The sequence below is a fragment of the Wolffia australiana genome, chromosome 13 (assembly GCF_029677425.1).
Source record: "Wolffia australiana isolate 7733 chromosome 13, ASM2967742v1".
Classification (NCBI taxonomy): domain Eukaryota; kingdom Viridiplantae; phylum Streptophyta; class Magnoliopsida; order Alismatales; family Araceae; genus Wolffia; species Wolffia australiana.
This window is the reverse complement of record NC_135847.1, coordinates 9,590,316-9,610,546: the sequence shown is the minus strand read 5'-3', so window position 1 is coordinate 9,610,546 and position 20,231 is coordinate 9,590,316. Positions and strand designations below refer to the sequence as shown.

Sequence of the window (20,231 nt, the reverse complement as noted above, 5' to 3'; positions counted from 1 at the left end):
TCCTGATTGGAAAATAGTGCATTTTTTTTTATGATGGGTTGAAGGACCATGAGAGAGGTAGAGTGGATAGTGCTAGTGGTGGTACTTTTATGGATAAAACAATTGATAAGGCCACTAGTGTTGTTGGAAAATTGGCAGATAGTTGTGCATATCATCAAGGCTTGAGTCCTAATGGGAGAATTTCAGGAACAAAACGTTGAGGGCTGATTATTGTGAGTGCAATAGAATCTGATTTGTGGAAAGATAAGATAGAGAGAGATTAACGTAAGGTGGGTAAGGCCATTGAGGAGATTGCGCAAAACATGAAGAAGGTGATGAGATCCTCTCCAACATTTAACTCCCCTTCTACTATTCACAAACATCCTTGTCCTCTTTGTTCCATTTGTGAGAGTTTTCATCACACTAATGACATTTGTCCCACTCTTGAACAGATGAATGCTTCAGAGGAAAATAACCTCATGCGAGGAGCTTGGACCCAGAGGGGCAATTATGGAACTTAAGGATGGAGCAGAGAGGGGAAGAACAACTTCAAGTCACATCCATATCATCAGAAGAATAATCTAAATTATCAGAATTTTGCTTCTAACCCTCGCCCAGTTTTTTTTTTCAAATTCTCAAGATTCATCTGCTAACTCCATGATGGATATGTTGAAGCAGATGATGCTGAAGCAAGAAGAATTACTGGAGAAATAGAAAACAATGGAGGCTAGAATGGAGAATCTAGAGAGGGAGAATGTTGGACAAGGAGGTCAAAATTCTCAAGAGAACTTCAGAGGTGATAAGAACAAAGATCAGATTCACCCTAATTAGAATTAAAAAAACCAAAAATATCACCAAAATAAATTTCTTACTAGCTTCCCTTGGACGACACTCGTACTTATCACTATACGTCTTAAGTTGAGTTTTTATAAATTTTATTGCATAAGCCAAAAATTCACAACGACAAGGGCTAAAAATTTGCGTAATTTTCACCCCTATTTTCGGCCATTTGTTTCTCTTCTTATTTTGTTATTTTCCTTTTTAGTTTGTCATTTAAGCAGGATGACAATTTAGAAGCAGTCAACTAGTCCAATGGCAGCAAACTACAATGGGATGATCAGCACCTACTCCAATTCGGTTAGCATTTTCTTTGCCCTCTACTTTCTACTATTATTTGCATTGGGGCAATGCGTATACCAGTTGGGGGGGGGGAGGTTAATTTAGATGTCGAACAAAAAATGCAAGAGATGTTTATGCATTAATGGATCATGTTTTTCATTTTTTTGAATGTTCATAATGTCATTATTCTTGAGTGCATACATCCCATATAATCAACCACACCTTGAGAAGCTGTCCAAACCATGATCCCAAAGACATGAGTAGAGAACTTAGGCTCTTGAAGTGGATCAAAAGCACCTCTTGATGGTATAACACATAAATCTGGACACTCTTGGTCAGTTTCTAAGTGGTTAGGATTTCTAGAAGGGTGAGGAGCAGACATGAAAATCAGAAGGTAGTAGTATCATTGTGGAATGGAGTGATGAATGAATTAGTTGGATCCCACACTTTGGTCAAGGATATGCATCATTAAGAATTTCATCTGAAATGAGACATAGTCATTTCTTCAAGTCTTATGCACATAATCACCTGCCCTTGAATCACCTACCTCACTTCATCACCCACCAATCTTCTTAAAAAAGGCTGTGTTTGTGGGAGTATACTAATGAATTTGTCTTTGAAGAGTTGGTAGAAGATAATATGGAACCTCATCATGGAAAATAAGATATCGGGTGAAGCTTCTCCCAAGAGACATGCACATACTTGAGACTTATTGTTACATCAATGGATAATACCGCATAGATAAGCATACCACTCAGTACAAAATTTTTAAAGACCATGATGTGAGGACCCATAAGTTGATGAAAATATTCATCAAGGTCAAGAGGTTATAAGCAAAGATGTAATAGATAAAGTAGACATTTCATCAGATATATGATATTCATATGAGCTAAAGATATAGGTAAAAGAGGGAAATGATCTTGGTACACTTTTTACAAGCCATGAACACTACAAAGCCTGGCCACTGGCATCAAGCAATGAAGGAGGAGCTTGAAACAATGGACCACATCCAAGGCTAAAAAATTATGAACTTATTAATAGGAGACCTTTTCTCCTCTTTCATCAATTGAGTAATTTCTAAGTAGTAAATTCAATATATAACTACATTAGACTGAGGTGAAAACAACTTCCCTAAATGGCGAGTTGGAGGAAGTTCACATCTATCGATCTCAACATTTTGATGTGAGTCAAAAAGACAATGATGTTTGCCATCTAAACAAATCTATATATGTACTAAAGAAATATTCTTGGCAATTAACTTCATTAGATTGAGGTAAGAAGCAAATTTCATGAACTCATCGCCACTTTCAGTTCCAGGGAAAAAAATATATTTGATCATTGTAAATACCTTGAGAAAAGTGGATATAGCTGGATTCTTCTGGTGCTCTATGTTGATATTGCTTGCCACTTCAGGTTTTAGTTTGCTGGAGGAGTCCAAATATTTCTAGACAATCGTATGTGAGGTGAGACTTCTTACACAAGTACAAATGTATCAATAGCTCTGCATGTATGATCGATTATATGTAAATTATTAAGGTGGTGCGTGGACGCCAATGCTTTGACACCGGACGCGCCGCCGCCATCAACCAAGGCCAACATCTCCACTACAGACACAACGGCGAAGTCAACCGAAGTCAACATCTCCGCCACGAACACGCCGCAACCATCATCACACACGTCTCCACCCGCGCACGTCCCTACGCACGTCATGACACGTCGCCAGAGGCAGATCAACAACTGTCCTTTTGCTTGACATGAAGCACGTCTTTAATTTCTCGTCTCTAATTTCTCGTCATTTTCTCTTTCCTCCAAGGCATGTATATAAAGGCCATTGTATTCAAGAAACACTTAGGCAGTCATAATTTCAAGAATTGAGTTTTGTTTAACTCTTATTGGAGGACTGCCCAGCCTCCCCTATCCCTCCCAACCCTAGCCGTCCTCGCCACCGCCGCCGCCGCCGTCGCGTCGCTGGTCTGCCTCGTCTCCTCCTTCCTCTCTCTCCATCCTCTCTCTCTCTTACTCTCTTTCTCTCTCTCTCTCTCTCTCCATCCTCTCTCTCTCTTACTCTCTTTCTCTCTCTCTCTCTCTCTCTCTCTCTCTCGCCTTCCAAAGGCCGCCCAGGCCGCCCCAACCAGGGCCGCTCAGGCTGCCCCTGCCAGGGCCGCCAAGGCCGTCCCTAGGCCGCCCGCTTGGGGCCGCCCAAAGGCCACCCAGACCGCCCCTACCAAGGCCGCCTAGGCTGCCCCAACTAGGGCCGCCTAGGCCGCCCCTGCTAGGGCCGCCAAGGCCACCCCCTAGGCCGCCCGCTTGGGGCCGCCCAAAGGCCGCCCCAACCAGGGCCGCCCAGGCCGCCCCTGCCAGGACCGCCAAGGCCGCCCCAACCAGGGCCGCCCAGGCTGCCCCTGCCAGGACCGCCAAGGCCACCCCCAGGCCGCCTGCTTGGGGCCACCCAGGCCGCCCCTGCCAGGGCCCCCAAGGCCACCCCCAGGCTGCCCGCTTGGGGCCGCCCCAACCAGGGCCGCCCCGCAAGACTTCGACACCGGAGGCACCGGTCATCGTCGACGCCGTCCGACGCTTCGAGCCGCGCACGCTACGCACGCTCCGGGTGCGCTGCACGCCCTCCGCGCACACCACGCGCGCGTCGACGCTCCGCGCGCTCAGCGCCTGCGCACGCTGCTCCGCTGCACAGCACCCCACGCGCGCTTCGCGCGCGCGGGTATTCGCCTTCGCCTGACTCTGCGACAACGACATCTACTCTCTACCAAGGCCGTTCAACGCCCGGAACGCCCAAAATCTTCCTCATCCAGTGGGCCGCTCAACGCCCAGATTCGCCCAGCCTCGTCACGATTGGAATTTCCCGCATCTTCTTCACGCACTACGACGCCGAGGTACGCCTGAACTCTTTGGTGTCGAAAGTGTTCTCCGTCCAGTGTTTTCTTGAGAAGTTTCCACCAAAGACAGAATTAGATTTGGTTTGGATTTCCACTTCTTCTCTCTCTTTCTCGAGTGTTTCTTCGCGACGCGAATTTGGATATTGATTTCGGTGCTTAGGCATTGTCGCGGTGGGGGAAGACAATACTCCTGCCCTCGATAAGGGTCGGAGCTGCACCACCTGATTTTCATCGATTTTAAAGTCCAAATCTGACCGTGTGATTTCTGTGGCTGTTTTATCCCTCTAGTATCCAATCCATCCCTAGTCGTCCATCTACCCGTAATCTGTCCCGTCAACCCAGTTGTCCTTTCCTTCGTCGTCCATTCCTTAGTCGTCCATTCTATAGCCGTCCTACGTCATATTATTTTTTAACTAATTAATAGAATGAACTCAGACATTGTCATGGAAAATATGAGTTCATCCAATATTTTGTAGATGGATATTTATTGTATAATACAAGATTTGGTATATAGTTGGCATTGCACATTGAAGTTTTGCTACCCCTATGGCTAATATTCACCAGAGATATTTAGATAAAATGATGCGTGCTTTAATGATCCCTGAGTTGTGATAATAATATTCACTATAGTAGCATGTCAATATGTCACATGGGAGATTTTTTTGATATTGACTTTGTTGACCATCCATGAGTAAGGGTATTATCATATTTTTCAATAGACTAGTGCACGTTGGGACATACTTTAGTTTCTCCCCTGCAAAGGAAAAACATATTCTGGCTCCCACCATCTAGTTTTCGAGGTTCTTACTGGATATTCTAGGTCCTTGAGCCATAGATGGAGACATGTACATGCTTTGAGCCATTTCACCACCATGAGGGCAGCAAGGTGATAATATCCCTATGTTATGGCACCTACATTTAGGCACCTAAATTAGTAAACCCATACCAATCTTTTCATCTCTCTTTTCTTATCTCATAAACTATATCTCTCTGTAATCTATCTGTCTTTCTATCCCTCACAATGGTACAATCCCAGCCTCAATCTTTCAGCATCTCTCTCTCACTAATATGATTGCATGGACAAGAAGAATTGAGAATAATAGTCTCTAAGAATAATCAAACTAATAGAAAAATTGTAGCTTACTCAGCATTCCAGACCTTTCTTCCAAGTGATTACAGTGAAAAGAAGAGAATGAACAATCTTGAAATTTATATAGATTGAAGATCATAGTTAAGCCCACAAGATGCAGGCCAAGAGATAAGCAAATTGACACATAATGCAAAACAAGAGCGTCGTTACCAAATGTAAATCAGCACTAGGTCATAGCTGTCTGGATCAAAAATTGTGGGTTCATTTACTTGCGGGCTAAAGTATCATCTTCTGTTCTTGGTAGCCAGCAGGATTTGGGATAAAATGCATCACTTACAACCTACCCCCTAGCTTTCCTGGTGCAACTCTTGAAGGATAATTTCTTCAATGGCATCTGCAAAGTGAGGCAGATGGTGTCTAACTTGCGCGTCCAAAGAGTTTGCTTGTTCCTAAAGAGGAAAGAGAACTCTAGAGTCAGAAATAAAGTATAAGATGCATCACATTAATTCAAATATCTTTTTAAAAAAAAAAAATAACAGAGACTTGCGCAAAATCAAGTAATGAATAATTAGAGTAATGAATGAATCATCTTTAACAAAGGAGATCCACTTAAAGACTATGTTTTAATGTCTAATCAGGAACTTGTTTCACCGTAAAGTAGAGAACCAAGGCAAGAGAAGAGTCGGAAAAGTCAGAAATGAAATTGTCCAACTTGGGTATCCAAATATTTGATTAGAAGCAAAAATTGTATTACCATGAAATTAGAAATACAATGAAATCTCTGGTGTAAATGTACAAAACAGACTGGAGATTGAAAGTTAACGCTCCTGAATTTTGTGAGAATATGTAATAGTAAGAAACCAAATCCCCGGTCGGGATTCTATAATAAAAAATATGTAAAAATATGGAACTGACTTATTATTTAATAGGTATTAAGAAAAAGAATAATCACATGGGATTCCCAGAAGTCAAGTAAAATATGCTTCAGCTAATGTTCAAACCAGAAAAAGTAAAGGCAAAAGAAGTTGTTGTGACCTTGATCTTATATAACGAAGACAGCGGCAAACCCTTTGTCTGAGTATCCATGCATTTTACAGAGATCAATTGTAATCCTGCTGGCGATATGGGCCATCCAAGACAAATCTTAATGTAGGCATCGACGCCTCCCACCAAATGAGCAATCACTGCCTCATCCTTGTCTGAGTACTCAAATGAATGCCTGACCAGAAAATCACCGTAAATTTAGATGCGGAAAAAAATGGCCGATATATGAAAGAAAAATGAAGAACGTATACGAAATTACAGTATCTTTGCCCTGTACAGCAGAAAAATGAACACTTATTTACTCATTTAAGCCAGAAGTATGTCCCTATCTCCAACTAAACCAAATAATATGTCACAATACCTTGGATTACATACAAAAGAAAGAGAGGACAGAGAGAAGATAATGTGAATGAATCTGCACGTGGGACTGCACTTGGGTCCACACGTGGAATCAAAATAGTCCAAGATCCTAACTGCTCAGCTTAGGAGCAAGGACTTCTTGCTCCTATATAAAGAAGCTCCCCCTGGAAGGGAGGTGCGTCGATCATTTGGAGAAGAGCTTGGAGATCAGGAGGCATGGCGGAGCTCAAGCTGCATCAGGCTGGGGAGTTCGAGATGGCGCTATGGGTCTGGAGTTTTTCCCTTTCTCTCTGAAGATTGATATTTATGCAGCTCTCCTTGTGAGTAACTTCTTTCTTTTCAAGAATTTGTTTCATGAGTTAGTTGGAACTCTATCATAATATTGGACAAACAGTAGAGAAAATAGAAAACTAAGATTCAGATTGAAAATTAACAGCCAATTAACATAATGACCAGAACTTTTCAAATAATTTCAGGATATTTAATGGCCACCAAATTTTATTGGCCAGATCAAGATTGTATCTGCACAATTGATTGTTCAAACAGCCCAACTGATGATTGGATCAGCCAGCTTGATCAATATACATTGTCTGCTGATCCCATCCTAGGGCTTCTTTGATGATGGATCTGCCCATAAGTTGAATTGGCTGGAAGGTCCAATAGCAGCTCTTCAAGGCAAAGCCCAGGAGGCAAAAACTAAAAAATTTAAGTTTTGACAGTAGGGATGATCTAATTGATTTGCCTTTTCGCAGATCAACCGATTGATTATTTGATCTCAATCACTTAATTGACAAACCATAATCGGAAATGAGGTAGACACAAGTCCAAATAGAAATGAAATCCAGCAAACATAATAGGCTAAATTCAAAAGTTAATAGGATTTATCAAAGACTGAATATTTATGTTCCTTTCAAACGAAATACCTTGATTTGTTCGCATCCTTCACCACAATTCGCCGCACGTTACAAATAAAAATTTGCTGCTTGACTTTCCTAACCAACCATTCCAAAGGTGACTTTATTAATGGTTCCGTGTGCAAACAAAATGGCTGCCTGCACAGTGAAAGGAGGGTATCAATCATAATTCAAATCATGAATCCTATTCGTAACCAAATTTTTTCAACAACATGGGCTGTCATATAATCAAATTAAAAACGGGAACGCCCTCAGTAAAACACCCATTACCCACAAAATGAACAAGATTGAGCAAGACAACAAATAGTCAACCTATGAAGTCAGATATGAGAAACTTAAACAAGAATCTTTAACCGAATGGTACCTTGATAATTTGGCTGCACTTACAACACAGTCTAAGCAAACATCATTTGGAAAAATCTGAAAAGACCAAGCCAACTAGATAAGACAATGAGATGGCAACAAAAATACCTGCGAGAGAAAATAATAATCATGCAATGATTATTTAAGTCTAGTGTGGGAAGCTAGACAGGTTAAATAAAAATTAATTAATTATCGGGAATAGATCCATGGATTATAGGGAAGAAAATCAAAATTTATAAGTAAAAGACAACATTCATTAATATAACTCCACGAATTTAGAACATTTGGAGATACAAGTTGCAGACTCAAAGCGCTGGTAAACGAATAAGAAAGGAAGAACCAAATATTCTTGGAGTAGAGAAGAAGTTTGATGGAAAGGCAGATGGATCCCTGTGGCTGGCACAACTCACACCGACAAAAACTAAAACTCAAGAATGAAGAGGAATCATTAAAGAGCACTTCATTTACAAAAAATCGTGACTCAAAGAGGAAGAGAAAGATGGGGGATCAAAAAGGATATGCATGCAATGGCATCTTTGACTAGAAAAATCTTGCCACATGATATTGAGATGCAATGACATTTTTATAACTTGCATCGGCAATGGGTCGATGACTTATGGACAAAAGTGTCTAGTTAACTCATGACCAAAACCTATGACATTATAGGTTAGTTGCAGGCGTTTCTGGTGTTCCTCTGTTTTGTAGCTGCAGACAAGACTGTCGTGAAACAAAAGAACAATAAATTTTCATCCAGTATGAAATAACATCTTCAAGAGGCCTAGATAAGAAAATAAGTACCAAAGTACCAATTTTAGTGGCCTTTGCGTTTAAATAAATCTGCGTTTCACAAAATATAGGCTTCAACTTTTAGTGTATCTTCCTCTTAACGCTGGCTACATAATGCTATAAATCAAGTAGTATATTGATAAAACCACATATAACGCAGGATACCTAATGCTTGCTCTATCGAGTAAGTTGCTGTCTTGGGGTGCAAAACATTGAGAATTATATTATGAAAATAGTGAATAATTCAAAGAAGCATTCGATATGATACAAAGCATATAAGAAAAATACAACAAACCTACTACCCGATTCTTTATCCTTTAGAGTGACTAACCGACACTAACACCATACTTAATTTAACTTGAGGCACGACAAATTACCTCAATGTTCTTCAACTCCAACGTCTCATCCTCAACTTCAATCACCAACTCGTGGTAGACGACCAAAGGTTCAATGATGCAATCCAGTTTATGCCCTAATAGAGAGACATCCGAACTAAAAATGGGAGTCCTTATGGAGAGACGAATGCAATTCCCTTCAAAATTGATCGGCTTCACATCCTCTGAAACAATTTCCAGAATTTGCCCATAAGCTTCATTCCTGGATTGCCAAGTCGGAGGCATAAATGGCAGTCCTCAAAGCTCTAATTCATTGGTTGATAAATTATATTTTCTTTAAAGGAAACTGGTCGTACGCAGATCAAATTAAATTACTGAGATAAAAAGAACTGTACCTGTGTTAAATGATTTCATAGATTCAGAGAAAAGCGAAAGAAAGGATAAACATATGAGGAATCGTAAATCAAAAAGTCGGAACTGGAAGATGTTTAGTATCTCCCAAAAAGTGTGTCGTCAATTGGAAACTGATATGATCCCTATAAGAGTTTACGAAAGGAGGAAATGTCAAGGACAGAAAAAGAGGTCCAATGTCCTAGAGAGGGGCACTGGTCCAGATGGTGCTGACCTGGCAGAATAACTGCCAGTTCTTGACTGGTAGTTTAGGGGAGGAATAAAGGATACTATAAATAAACGAGGCCTGCTGGGAGGAAGGCATCTTCTTCATCAGACTTCTAGAGGCATATGGGAGCTGGGAGGGTGAAACTGCATTCGGCCTAAACATCCGAGTGAGTTCATGTATACCAGGGAGGTCGGCGATGGAGACGAGAGGGACATCCGCTTGAAAGATCAAGTAAAGCGAATCCCTTACTGTAAGTAAGACAGTTTCTACCAATTCAACACAAGAATGTAACAGAAAGTTGGACCACAGCTTTACGCACCTCCAGAGGCCTTTCAAGGAGCCACACCAGGTAAATCACTGCTAATATGCATTATTAACAAAGGGTTAAATGATAATTCAGTAGAGGGAGAATGCGCCTTCAAGAGAGAATTGTCAACCAACAAGAAGAGATAACAGAACAATCTCAGCAAACTTTTGACAAACCATAGGGCATATTATTACACAGTCCGAACACAGGCTAAAGGTTACAGAGCATCTTAGAAGAAATGGCATTCATTATTTTATAATCACATATTTGTTCCCAAGTCAATATTGCTTTTAATAAAGTGGCTCTGGTGGATCCGATTTCAAAACACAAGCGGGAACGAGTCAACTGTACTGACACTAAATGTAGAAGAAAAACGAAACTTTGTGGGGAATAAATATGAAGTAAATGGGTCATTTCAAAAGACTGAAACAATAATCCATTTGATGATCAAGCAAACAGAACAGAAAACTATCGTACAGGGAAAGAAAATAAGGTCGGCACTTAAAATAGAAGAAAACATTCGTCCACAAGAATACACTATATCCATATCCTTATTTCAACGCAGTGAGTGGAAATAAAATGAATAGTATTAAAGTACGGAGAAGAAAAGGAAGCATAGAATGCAAGAATGCAACGAAGAAAGTCACAGCTTTTCTAGTTTGAGTACTAACAGAAATGAAAGTAAAAGAACGCCCAGGTTTTATAGTAAATTACTGTTTAAAGATAGAATCAAGATCCAGTAATTGGTTCAAGTAATATTCCGCAGTCTCAATCTGATGCGCAAGCTGGAATGCCTGAAAATATAGAAAAAATGCAACTCCTTAGTACTATCGTAATTATTAAAATAAAGATGCTTCAAGAAAAAATAATTTGTTTATCTAAAAGATGAGTTCAGAAAATTGACACAAAATAGAGCTAACAGCAGATAAAGTTCTCTTGAAAAAGGAGAGGAAGATCACCCAAGATCCATGATCCTTCAAGTCTGTATATAAATGCTCAATGAATACAGATGTGACCCGAAGACCCCCCATATCCTATGATCAAATCTTTCTAAACCATGAAAAAGCAAGGCTCACCACTGTCTGTACGTTTTTAAAGCAGAACTCTTCAGTTTGATGGAGCCAGATTGTCCAGAGCACTACAAAAGGCCATCCCCGGTCTTCCTACCCCTAGATATGCTGTTCTTTAAAGAGTCCCAGACGCCCTCCCCTGAGTAGACAATCACCCAAGTGGCAGGCTAGTTGGCCAAAGAAATGTCCTTAACAGCCGGTTTCCCAGACAATATATTGAAATGGCAACAAACTCGAATCCCTCATTCCTCCAGTTGTACCTCTGCAGGGAACTGCTGCGTCCACAAGTCTTCCTCAGAAAACGACTTGTTTGTGGCGACCACCAAACCTCCAGATTGCTCTAGTGCCTTTAAAATCAAGGAGCCCTTAAGGAAAACATGTCCACAGTCCTCCAGTCTCGAACCTTGCACTTCTCAAAGAAATTCTCTCACAAGCACACCACATTGGCTCCCCATTCTCATAAATGTCCCCCACTATTCACTTCTCATCATCAGGGAGCCCAAATATTCAAGGAGATGCACTTACATGAATGGATGGGCAAAATGCCTCCATCTTTGCTCCCACACAGATCTTGTCCCTGCAGCTATCACTTGTACATGGCTAGTGGAGTACTGACCCTCTCAGACCTGGGTTCCCTCTCCACCTTGTTGGCCTCAAACAGGAGGGGAGTACTGATATGAACCAAATTAGGCAATATAAACGGAAAAGACCGAGAGGAAGCAATATATAGCAAGGCTTCCTAGTTTTGGCAGGCTCTTTGAAGTTAAATAAGGAGGGAGACACCCTCAAGCGGCAAGGAAGAAGTTGGAAGATTTTGGCAGCAGAGGAGATTCTCCAAAGCTGTAGAGGGAGGCTGATACGGCCGACTCTGGAGGGCGACCAGCTGATCCAGCCTCGCCGGAGTCTTTTTTTTTTCTATTTTCTTGGTTCTTGTTAAGTCAGCTGTTCATCGGGGTTCTCCCCAGTGATTTTCATTGTCTCCCCTGTTGGGAGCAAGTTGTCGGAACTATAGAGGAGTCATCCTCCTGTTTGTTTTGAATATTTTGAGCGGATTATTCATATATATTTTGTTGACGGTGGTGATACAAAAGGAGGGGAACGTATCAGTCTCCTCCAAGCTTGCCATGCACATTGGGGTCTTTTCCCTTCCATTTGTATGCATGTTGCACAGGACGCCCAGGACTACAGCCTCCTACCCCACACCCCTGCCCTTTTATGTCTCTGAATTTGTATGCTGCTCATCATCCTCCAGCAGTGTTATATCCAAGGTGAATGTTTGCACCGTGTCTACCTTTTGTGCAGCCAGGAATTTGTTGACATCTTCTCCTTGTGCCTCCAATCCTGGCAAAGTGGAACCTAGTCTTCGGGGGCCTCTCTTATCATATGCCTTGCTTCCCTCACCTCCAGGAGAGCACCCCCTTAATTGCCAGGGAGTCTGTCAGCTCTTTGCCAGAGCCACATCTGCACACTTCATCAACTCCTTTGCATCAGGTAGAAGTTACCCCATCCCCTTTCATCATGTTGGAACCTGAGGCTGCCTCCTCCGCCATTGCCTCCACTTGGCTGCTGCCTGCCACCTGCTCTTCCAATGAGGTTTGCATTGCCACTCCTTCTGACATGAGTGTCTCCTCCTCTGTATTTTGGTCCCGACTGATGCTGAGGGATCTGATGCCTCAATGCCAGTATGCCTCCACCAGTTCTCTTCTTCCACCACTGGCATACCTTACGTGGGCAGCTCCTTGCATATCACTACACTGCAGCGAAAGGAGACCATACAAAACTTCTACGGGTTGACAGCTGCGATGTTTTAATCGAAGAGCATGAAGGTGAATCAGCTATCCAGTTCTCTCCTTTTTTATAAGATCCTATACCCACAAGGGTATCTTTGGCATTTTAGCCTATTAAGGGCACTACAGCCATTTGATATCTTAAATAAGATTCCTTCCTTCCTTTATGAATACATGTATCCCTCCCATTAAAAGGGCACTCGAGAATTAGGTAAGATAGAGCTCTTGGCTCACTGTCGATTCTCTCTGTCTCAGTCCTGTCCCCTCAACTTTCCAATGAATCCATACCCCTCTTGATCACCTCACCAGATCTTCAGCTGGCTTCGCTCCAATCAGATCCCTCTTCTGCCTATCAGTTCTCTTACTCTTCCACGATCCCCACCCCGCAATTGTCATCCCCTCCCCACATCTTCAGGCGGCTCATTCCTGGTCGATCCCTGCCTTGTCTGTCCCCTCAGCAGTCCAATGAATCCCTACCCCTCTTGATCATCTCAACAGATCTTCAGCTAGCTTCCCTTCAATCCAATCCCTCTCCTGCCAATCAGTTCTCTTAGTCTTCCACGATCCCCAACCCGTAATTGTCATCCCCTCCCCACATCTTCAGGTGGCTCATTCCTAGTCGATCCCTGCCTCCTCTGTTCAACCCTCTGATCATTCCCGTTCTACTCATCTTATACTGGGAACATCTACATTTCTCTATAACTCCCTTCCATCATACAACCCAACATCAAAGTTCATATCATTTTTCTCCACCGCTGTACTGCTCCTCCCTCTGCGCATTGAAGACTGGTGCCACTTTTGTTGATGGTCTCAAAGAGGTGGGAACTCAACTGCACCTGCTTCTCAGGCATGCCTCTGTGGATCACTTCCTTTAGCCTTGTGCATTGCTTCTGCCACAGTCACCATTGTCTACATTATCCATCACCATCCAAAATTGCCGCCACATCTTGCCACCATCAAATTCTGTAAATCATTGTTCAAGAACACTGTGGCTGCCACAGTCGATCGCCATCATCCCTCCAAGAATGCAGTCACCGCTGACCTCTGTCACCATCGATCGCCATCACCTTCTAAGAATACCATCGCCAACACCATCAATCACCATTCTCCCTCCAAGAACACTGTCACTGTCGCCTCCCCTGCAATCGACCACAGTTGAAAACTGTCACAATCCAAGAACATTGTCATACCCATTGCCATCTACCACCATCACCATTCAAGAACACCATCGACCCCCGTTGCCATCGATAACTGTCAAACACCGTCACCAGCCAAGGGCACCGTCGCTGCCGCTATTGATCACCATAGCCCTTCCAAGAACATTGTCACCATTGAACCCTGTGCCATCAATGACCGTTGGTCATGCTTTCTGTAAAAGTACAGTGTCACCACTGCCGTCACTGCAGTTGTCTATCGCCATCGCCTCTACAAGAACCCACGAATCTGTTTGTATTGTCCAAGAACACCTCAAGACTAAACTGTTCTCACTGAATTTGTTAACAGCAGATAATAAAAAGACGAAGCTAGTAATATGTGGTAATAGTGTTCCACACTACCAAAATTCAGGGAACATGTGTTCTTCCCCAGCTGCTGCCCAAGTTTTAGATTTCCCCAGCTGCTGCCCATATTACAAACTCATGTAAAATTGGTTATAATAACTAGCAGACCGTCCCCATTAGTTCATAAATTGGCCCACCATGTGCTCCAACTACTGTAATACGGGAAGTTTATTCAAAAAAAATTGTAATACGGGTAGAGAAATGTAAGGTTCCCGAGGTCGACAAATACAATACTGTGGTTCGATGAAGATATATTTTGAATCAAGGATTGTTCAAAAAAAAATATATATTTTGAATCAAGGTGCGAAACAGAAAACGTTGGTCTCAAGCTAGTAAACTAGCAAAGCTGCAAGATCTGATTCAAGCCAAATAATAATCCTTGACAAAGCATATTACATAAAAAGAGCCCTTCCAAATTTACGGGCAATTACAGTAAGGAAGAGCAATGGGCCAGATGCCCAACAATAAGAATAAAGGGAAATAGACTAGAGACCCAAGAATCAGAAGAAAAAAGAGGAAATGAGCCAGAACCCAATGAACGGTCCAATAGGTTGCGCAGAATGTAGACTTCGAGAAAATCATGTCTCTTCTGCTTGTCTGGCTTTATTATCTAACTAGAGTCTGAGTCTGGTAGCATGATGCCAACCCTTGGGAACGTAGGTTGGAAGATTGACTAAAGGAAGACTGATTCACTACCAACCTTTATTCTTTCCACAATTCGCTGGACTATCTTTCTAGACACGTCAGACCACCATTAATCAGATTGTGCTCTCTTTGAATCTTTTCAGATGCAAACGTCTTTGTCTGGTCTTCATGTTTATGATATGATACCGGGCCGCATTTACGAGTGTTGGAGGCCCAAGAAACATCAGCAGCCCACAAGCCCAACAGCAACCCTGACTTAAGGGTTGGGAGAAAGAAGAGAAAGGGCAGTCAGTTTCATTTTGAGTATCCCTCTCCCCATCTCCCAGGCAAATTCTAGGTTGCCAACTCCTCGCTCAATCCTCATCCCTTCCTGTATTGCAGATGTTCTTCCCTGCAACAGAGGCAGTTGATCCCACCCCGGAGAGACGATCTTCCCGCTCCCCCTGAAGTTTCCCCGTTTCCCCTGCGTCCTCCCTAGACCAATCTCTTTTGTTTTTCCCCCTTTTGTACTTGAGACTGTCATCTTGTCTCTGGGCATTGACAAAGCCCAAGAGACAGGAGATTCTCTTTCTATTTCAGTAATAGAAAAGCATCCGTAGAGTTTCTTATCAGTATCTGTGGAGTTTCTTATCAGTTTATCACAAAACTGTCTCCAATTCGTCTAATTACTATGATAGGAAATGAGATGGTATGCAATTCAACATTCTCAGAGTTGCTAAATCTTGGATTCTTCCTGAGAGGTGTAATAAATTATTAGTTAAAAACTGGAAAACTAACAAAAGGCTTATCCAGTGGGAAATGAGCCATCCTGGGAAATTCTATGAGATAATACTTTAAACTTATTATGATCACATTTCAGATCACCAAGTACAAGACTGTTCGCACTATATTGCAAGATTTGCTGACAAACCAATAATGGGTCATTAGCATGTTTTAGAAGCAGATAACTTTTCGGTCTAGCATAGCTTATCTACAGAAGTTAAAAATATTTTGCACAAGGATATGGCTAAGACTTTAATGAACATTACCTTGAAAGCATTAGTTTTGTTTGTACAGACTGCATTATCCTGATGGCCTCTCTCAAATGATCTGCAAGCAAGTGGGGGACCTTGAAACTCATCGACACCCTATTAAGATATGGAGATATACATGGAGTGATGCCCATCGAATAGTAAAAATATTAAATGTAAGACAAAAATCTGAAGTCTCATTTTACAAAGTCTAACTCAGTTTCTCAGATGAGCTCGTTATGTATACAATCTAGAGACAACGTCCCTTTTACTATTGATTAATACAGAGCCTGGAATAGCAAGCGGTGAAAAGAAAACAGGGATAAGATCATTACAATCCCAAAGGACCATAAACACCCTGAGAGGATGTTTGATCGGTCCTTCCCCAAAGGACTAAGTTTTGCAAGTTGAAAAATCCAACTTTAATGGAGAGTCCACAACGAAATTGATGTCCAATTCCACCAAAATCACCTCCAGCAAGGGCAACACGTACCTCAGAATATTTTGACTCATACAACATATCCAGCACAGCAAGATCCCCACCGATTTTTGCAGAATCTGCTGATGAAACACATGAAATAAAAAACAAAATATCGAAAGGATTGGAAGATGAGTTCTCACCTTCATGAATGACTCTCATTAGAGTCGTTACTTTATCCTCAATTATTCTACTTTCTTCTTCCACCAAACTAAGCTCTCTCCGCATGTCCCCGAGTAATGTTCCTGCCATTAGAAGAGCCCAATAATTTCAATAATCAATGTCTTTTTGCATGCGTAGAGAGGCCTCCAGAGGTAAACGATGGACTAGAATTATCCCTCACCGGAGACCTCAAAAGAAATCAAACAATTTAAAATTCATTAATTTTTCTCAGAGCTGAGAGAAGCCACGCTCTGTGTACGGATAATCTCAAGGCAACAAATAGCGTAGACAGAGCGTGGTTGTTAACTCTCTTCTTAGCCTTTATAAATTGTCTTAGAGCTGAGAGAGAGAGGGAGGGCAAACGTAGGTCTTAAAACATAAAAAATTAATAATTTTCAATCCCTTAGCCAAATATGAGACTGAGTGTGATCCAAACCTAATATATTAGACAATGATAACGATTTCTCTGAAAAGAAAAGCAGATGAAATTTGAGAGGATAAGACCACAGGAAAATCAAAATGCAGAAGGCAATGATATAACTAACCTAAATCCTCCCAGCTCAAAGATGCAATGGCTTCATCTTCCATTTCGATCTCGCTCCGCACTCTCTATCAAAATCGGGAACAAATTAACGCATTTCAAGGATCACTCAGAAGAACAAACGAAACGGACACCAAAAAGAAAAACGCGTTAAAAATTAAACACTCAGCGTACGAGGAGCTCCGCAACGCCGTCTTCAAGAAACTTTTCGAAACTAGAGTTTTCATCTTCAGTGTCGAAATCATCAGTCGCCAAACTCTCAAACAGTTCATTCAAACGGCTGGAGCACCCGGCAAACAAATACCCATGAGAAAAACCGCAAAAAAAAAAGAAATTTGGGAGTGGAGAAGAGAAAAGTTTTGATCTTGCACACCTGCGAAGCATTTCTTTGTCCACGAGTTCATCGCCATTCAATGAAGAGAAGGTTTCCGCCATCTCCATCGCCAAAAGGTTCTGGTCAGTTACAAGGAAAGAGCCAATTTTTAAAAACTTTCCATGTTGTTCGTAGAAGTACCCTGTAATCTATATATTTGTGTTAGAGTGCTAGTAAATTTGAAAGCATTAGTATATTATTTAACTGAGCTGAACAGGGCCAACTTTTCAGAAACATTTACTGTATCATTAGTGATGGGAAATTCTTTGTTCTTCATCGAAAGAAGTGTGTTTGTCCAAGAACGAACAGATGAAAATCTATGTTTGTGTTCGTGTTCTGTTTGTTCGTGTTAATTCGAGAACATACTACATTTTGGAAGACATGTATTATTAAAGAGAGAGGGGGGGATCAGTTCCACATGAAGATTACCTGAATCAATGGAAAAGACAAGACATGCTGAAAAGAGGAAAAATATAAAAGCTGACAATTGGGGGAATGGGGGAATGGGTGATCAGGAGTGAGGGGTCTAGGCCTCTAGCGACCTTGCTTTTTGTAGTGAGTGGGAGTATGAGTGCAGGAGCGCGGAAATCCCATGCTTGAGAGAGATAGAGAGAGAAAATATTTTAGTATATAAAATACAATCAATACGTTAATAAATATATCTTGTCCTAAGTCCAGTTTGACCTCCAAACCAAACCAAATCATACTTTTGTAAAAACTGGTGAACCCTAATTACAACTATTCCTGTGTTGACATGTATTTGAAAGATAATAGTAATATCATTGACATCCATATCAGCTTAACAATACCATCATCCCACAATCAAAAATAGGTGCCAAAAATCTGTTTTTGTTATCATCATGGATGATATTGATATTTGTTATGGATGTCCAACATTGTTGTCAAAATGGTTGTGTTTTGAGGACAACAAGTACAGTAGATTCTAATATTTGATATCGATCCAATAAGGATATGAAAAAAATTGTGGCCAGAAAATAGCAATATTAATGACTAGGATGATAGGAATAAGTAAAATGGTCATTTGTCTAACTTTGTTTGGTATCGTGGAATCCGTTATTGTATCCATTATAGGATCGGGATGAAAAGCAGTACCCAATCTCTCATTTGAATTGGTTGTCATATTATAATAGTGTCTATTGGATATCAGAGTACATATATTTAACTCTCTTAATAAACTTGTATATTTTCTATGCCAACTAGTTTGACAGTAAAGTGGAGAATTTGAGACTGATTAGTTCATTTCTTTCTTTCAGCATTTCTCATTTATTTTTCTTCTCCGCCACTTCCTACAATTTTCACATTCTCTTACTCTTTCATTGTTTCTCCTTCTTTCTCTTCTCTTTTTCTCTTATCTCAGTCCATCTAGAATGTACTTGTAGTTCATTATCATTCCCTTAATTTCTGGGAAGTTATATTTATACATCAAAATATCAGAATCGTACTGTTATATAACTTGGAAAATTTAGCAAGTTTGGATTCCATTCTTTGTTGGTTTTATATATTTCTAATGTTATAATAAATGAGTTCCAAATTATCTCTCTCAACCTTTTTGCTATTTCTTTCTCACTCTATATCTCTCTCCATTAGAGCAATCCCCCTTATCATATCTCCATCCTTTATATGTCATAATATATGTCTCATTTCTTATATCTATCACCACCTCTCAAACTCCCTTCATCTTGTTCTCTAGATTTTTTTCCCAATTTACTACAGACATTTTTATCATGAACAACATGATGAATTGATGGGCAATGTTAGCATAAAATCCCTGTATACAAGCTAATGAATGATGATGTCTCATGTGTGTTCTATAAAAGGTAACATTTGATGGGCCAGATATAAGAGGAGATGAAGAACATCATTTCTAGTTATGGTGTTGGATCTATATAGACCCATTGAATGAAACTTAGTTTCATATACCATACAAATTGAGATGGGACTCCTACTGCATGGGTCATCAAGCTGCATATGATGACACTGTTTGGAAAAAAAGTGTGGACTCTACGCCCTTGATCGTGATAAAATGGAACAACGTGAATATAATCATAGGGACATTAAAAAACATATGATCAAATCACAAGTGCATTAATCATGTCTATGATTTCCCATTTACTCAAGAGAGACAGATTGACATTTGGTACATCCAAGATCTACAAGTATTCACTTGATCCCCTACTCATCAATATGTCGTTCAGGTCGCAATTAGTGGAGATGAGTTAAGGGGTAAAAATGTTAGTGTTGAGCCGACGGTAATGGATAAAAGTGTTAGGACCCTATAACTTGTTCGCTTGGTGAATTTTTTCTGGGCCTTCTCTTATTTCTATTGTGAGAGGAATTGTTTCATAAGAAATCACAAACTTTGAATTTATCTTACATTATCCAAAAGACCATTTGTGTGCAATCCTCTTGCATATGTATCATTCTAGTTAACTCTAGTAGCCCAATAACCTTTATAAGTGATGATTTTTGGTGCCTTGATTGAATGGTAAGAAATACTTTTCAATGCAACGAAAACATTGATTGATTCCAAATTGATGTCTAAGATATATACATTGTATATACCTTGTTGAACTTGTTCCAGCATTGACTTGCACTGTCTAATATTATTTTGAAGCCGTTCATGAACCCCACCGCTAGAAGTATCCTTGTAATGAAGTTGCTCTTGGGAGCATCTCTACTTCATCTCCAAATCTTCTTGAAATTATTGGAAACCTTCTTTCTCATCATGAAGACACTATTATTAGACGACGGGAGAATGCTCAAAAGGAAGAAAGGCAG

At 40.8% G+C, this 20,231-nt stretch overlaps 1 protein-coding gene across 1 annotated transcript; it reads right to left on the bottom strand.

The window, feature by feature from the left end:
* Nucleotides 1-5,174: 5,174 nt before the first annotated feature.
* On the bottom strand, nt 5,175-17,541 carry LOC144711456 (uncharacterized). The gene is made up of 12 exons (XM_078585463.1): nt 17,433-17,541; nt 17,234-17,339; nt 17,064-17,127; nt 16,500-16,601; nt 16,372-16,436; nt 15,897-15,995; nt 10,522-10,601; nt 8,924-9,143; nt 7,762-7,817; nt 7,407-7,535; nt 6,115-6,298; nt 5,175-5,528 (listed from the first exon to the last, which is right to left on the bottom strand). The coding sequence occupies exons 1-12, from the start codon at nt 17,498-17,500 to the stop codon at nt 5,427-5,429; spliced, it is 1,275 nt and encodes a 424-aa protein (XP_078441589.1). The 5' UTR covers nt 17,501-17,541; the 3' UTR covers nt 5,175-5,426.
* Between the last annotated feature and the right edge of the window lie 2,690 nt (nt 17,542-20,231).

Bases quoted from the DNA above. Each gene is read 5' to 3' on its own strand.
- LOC144711456 (XM_078585463.1), bottom strand. From the start codon at position 17,500: ATGGAGATGGCGGAAACCTTCTCTTCATTGAATGGCGATGAACTCGTG. The intron at 7,536-7,761 runs GTACCATTCGGT...TTCACTGTGCAG, and splicing joins AGTGCAGCCAAATTATCAAG to GCAGCCATTTTGTTTGCACA. The intron at 6,299-7,406 runs GTATTTCGTTTG...TTTTCTGGTCAG, and splicing joins AAGGATGCGAACAAATCAAG to GCATTCATTTGAGTACTCAG.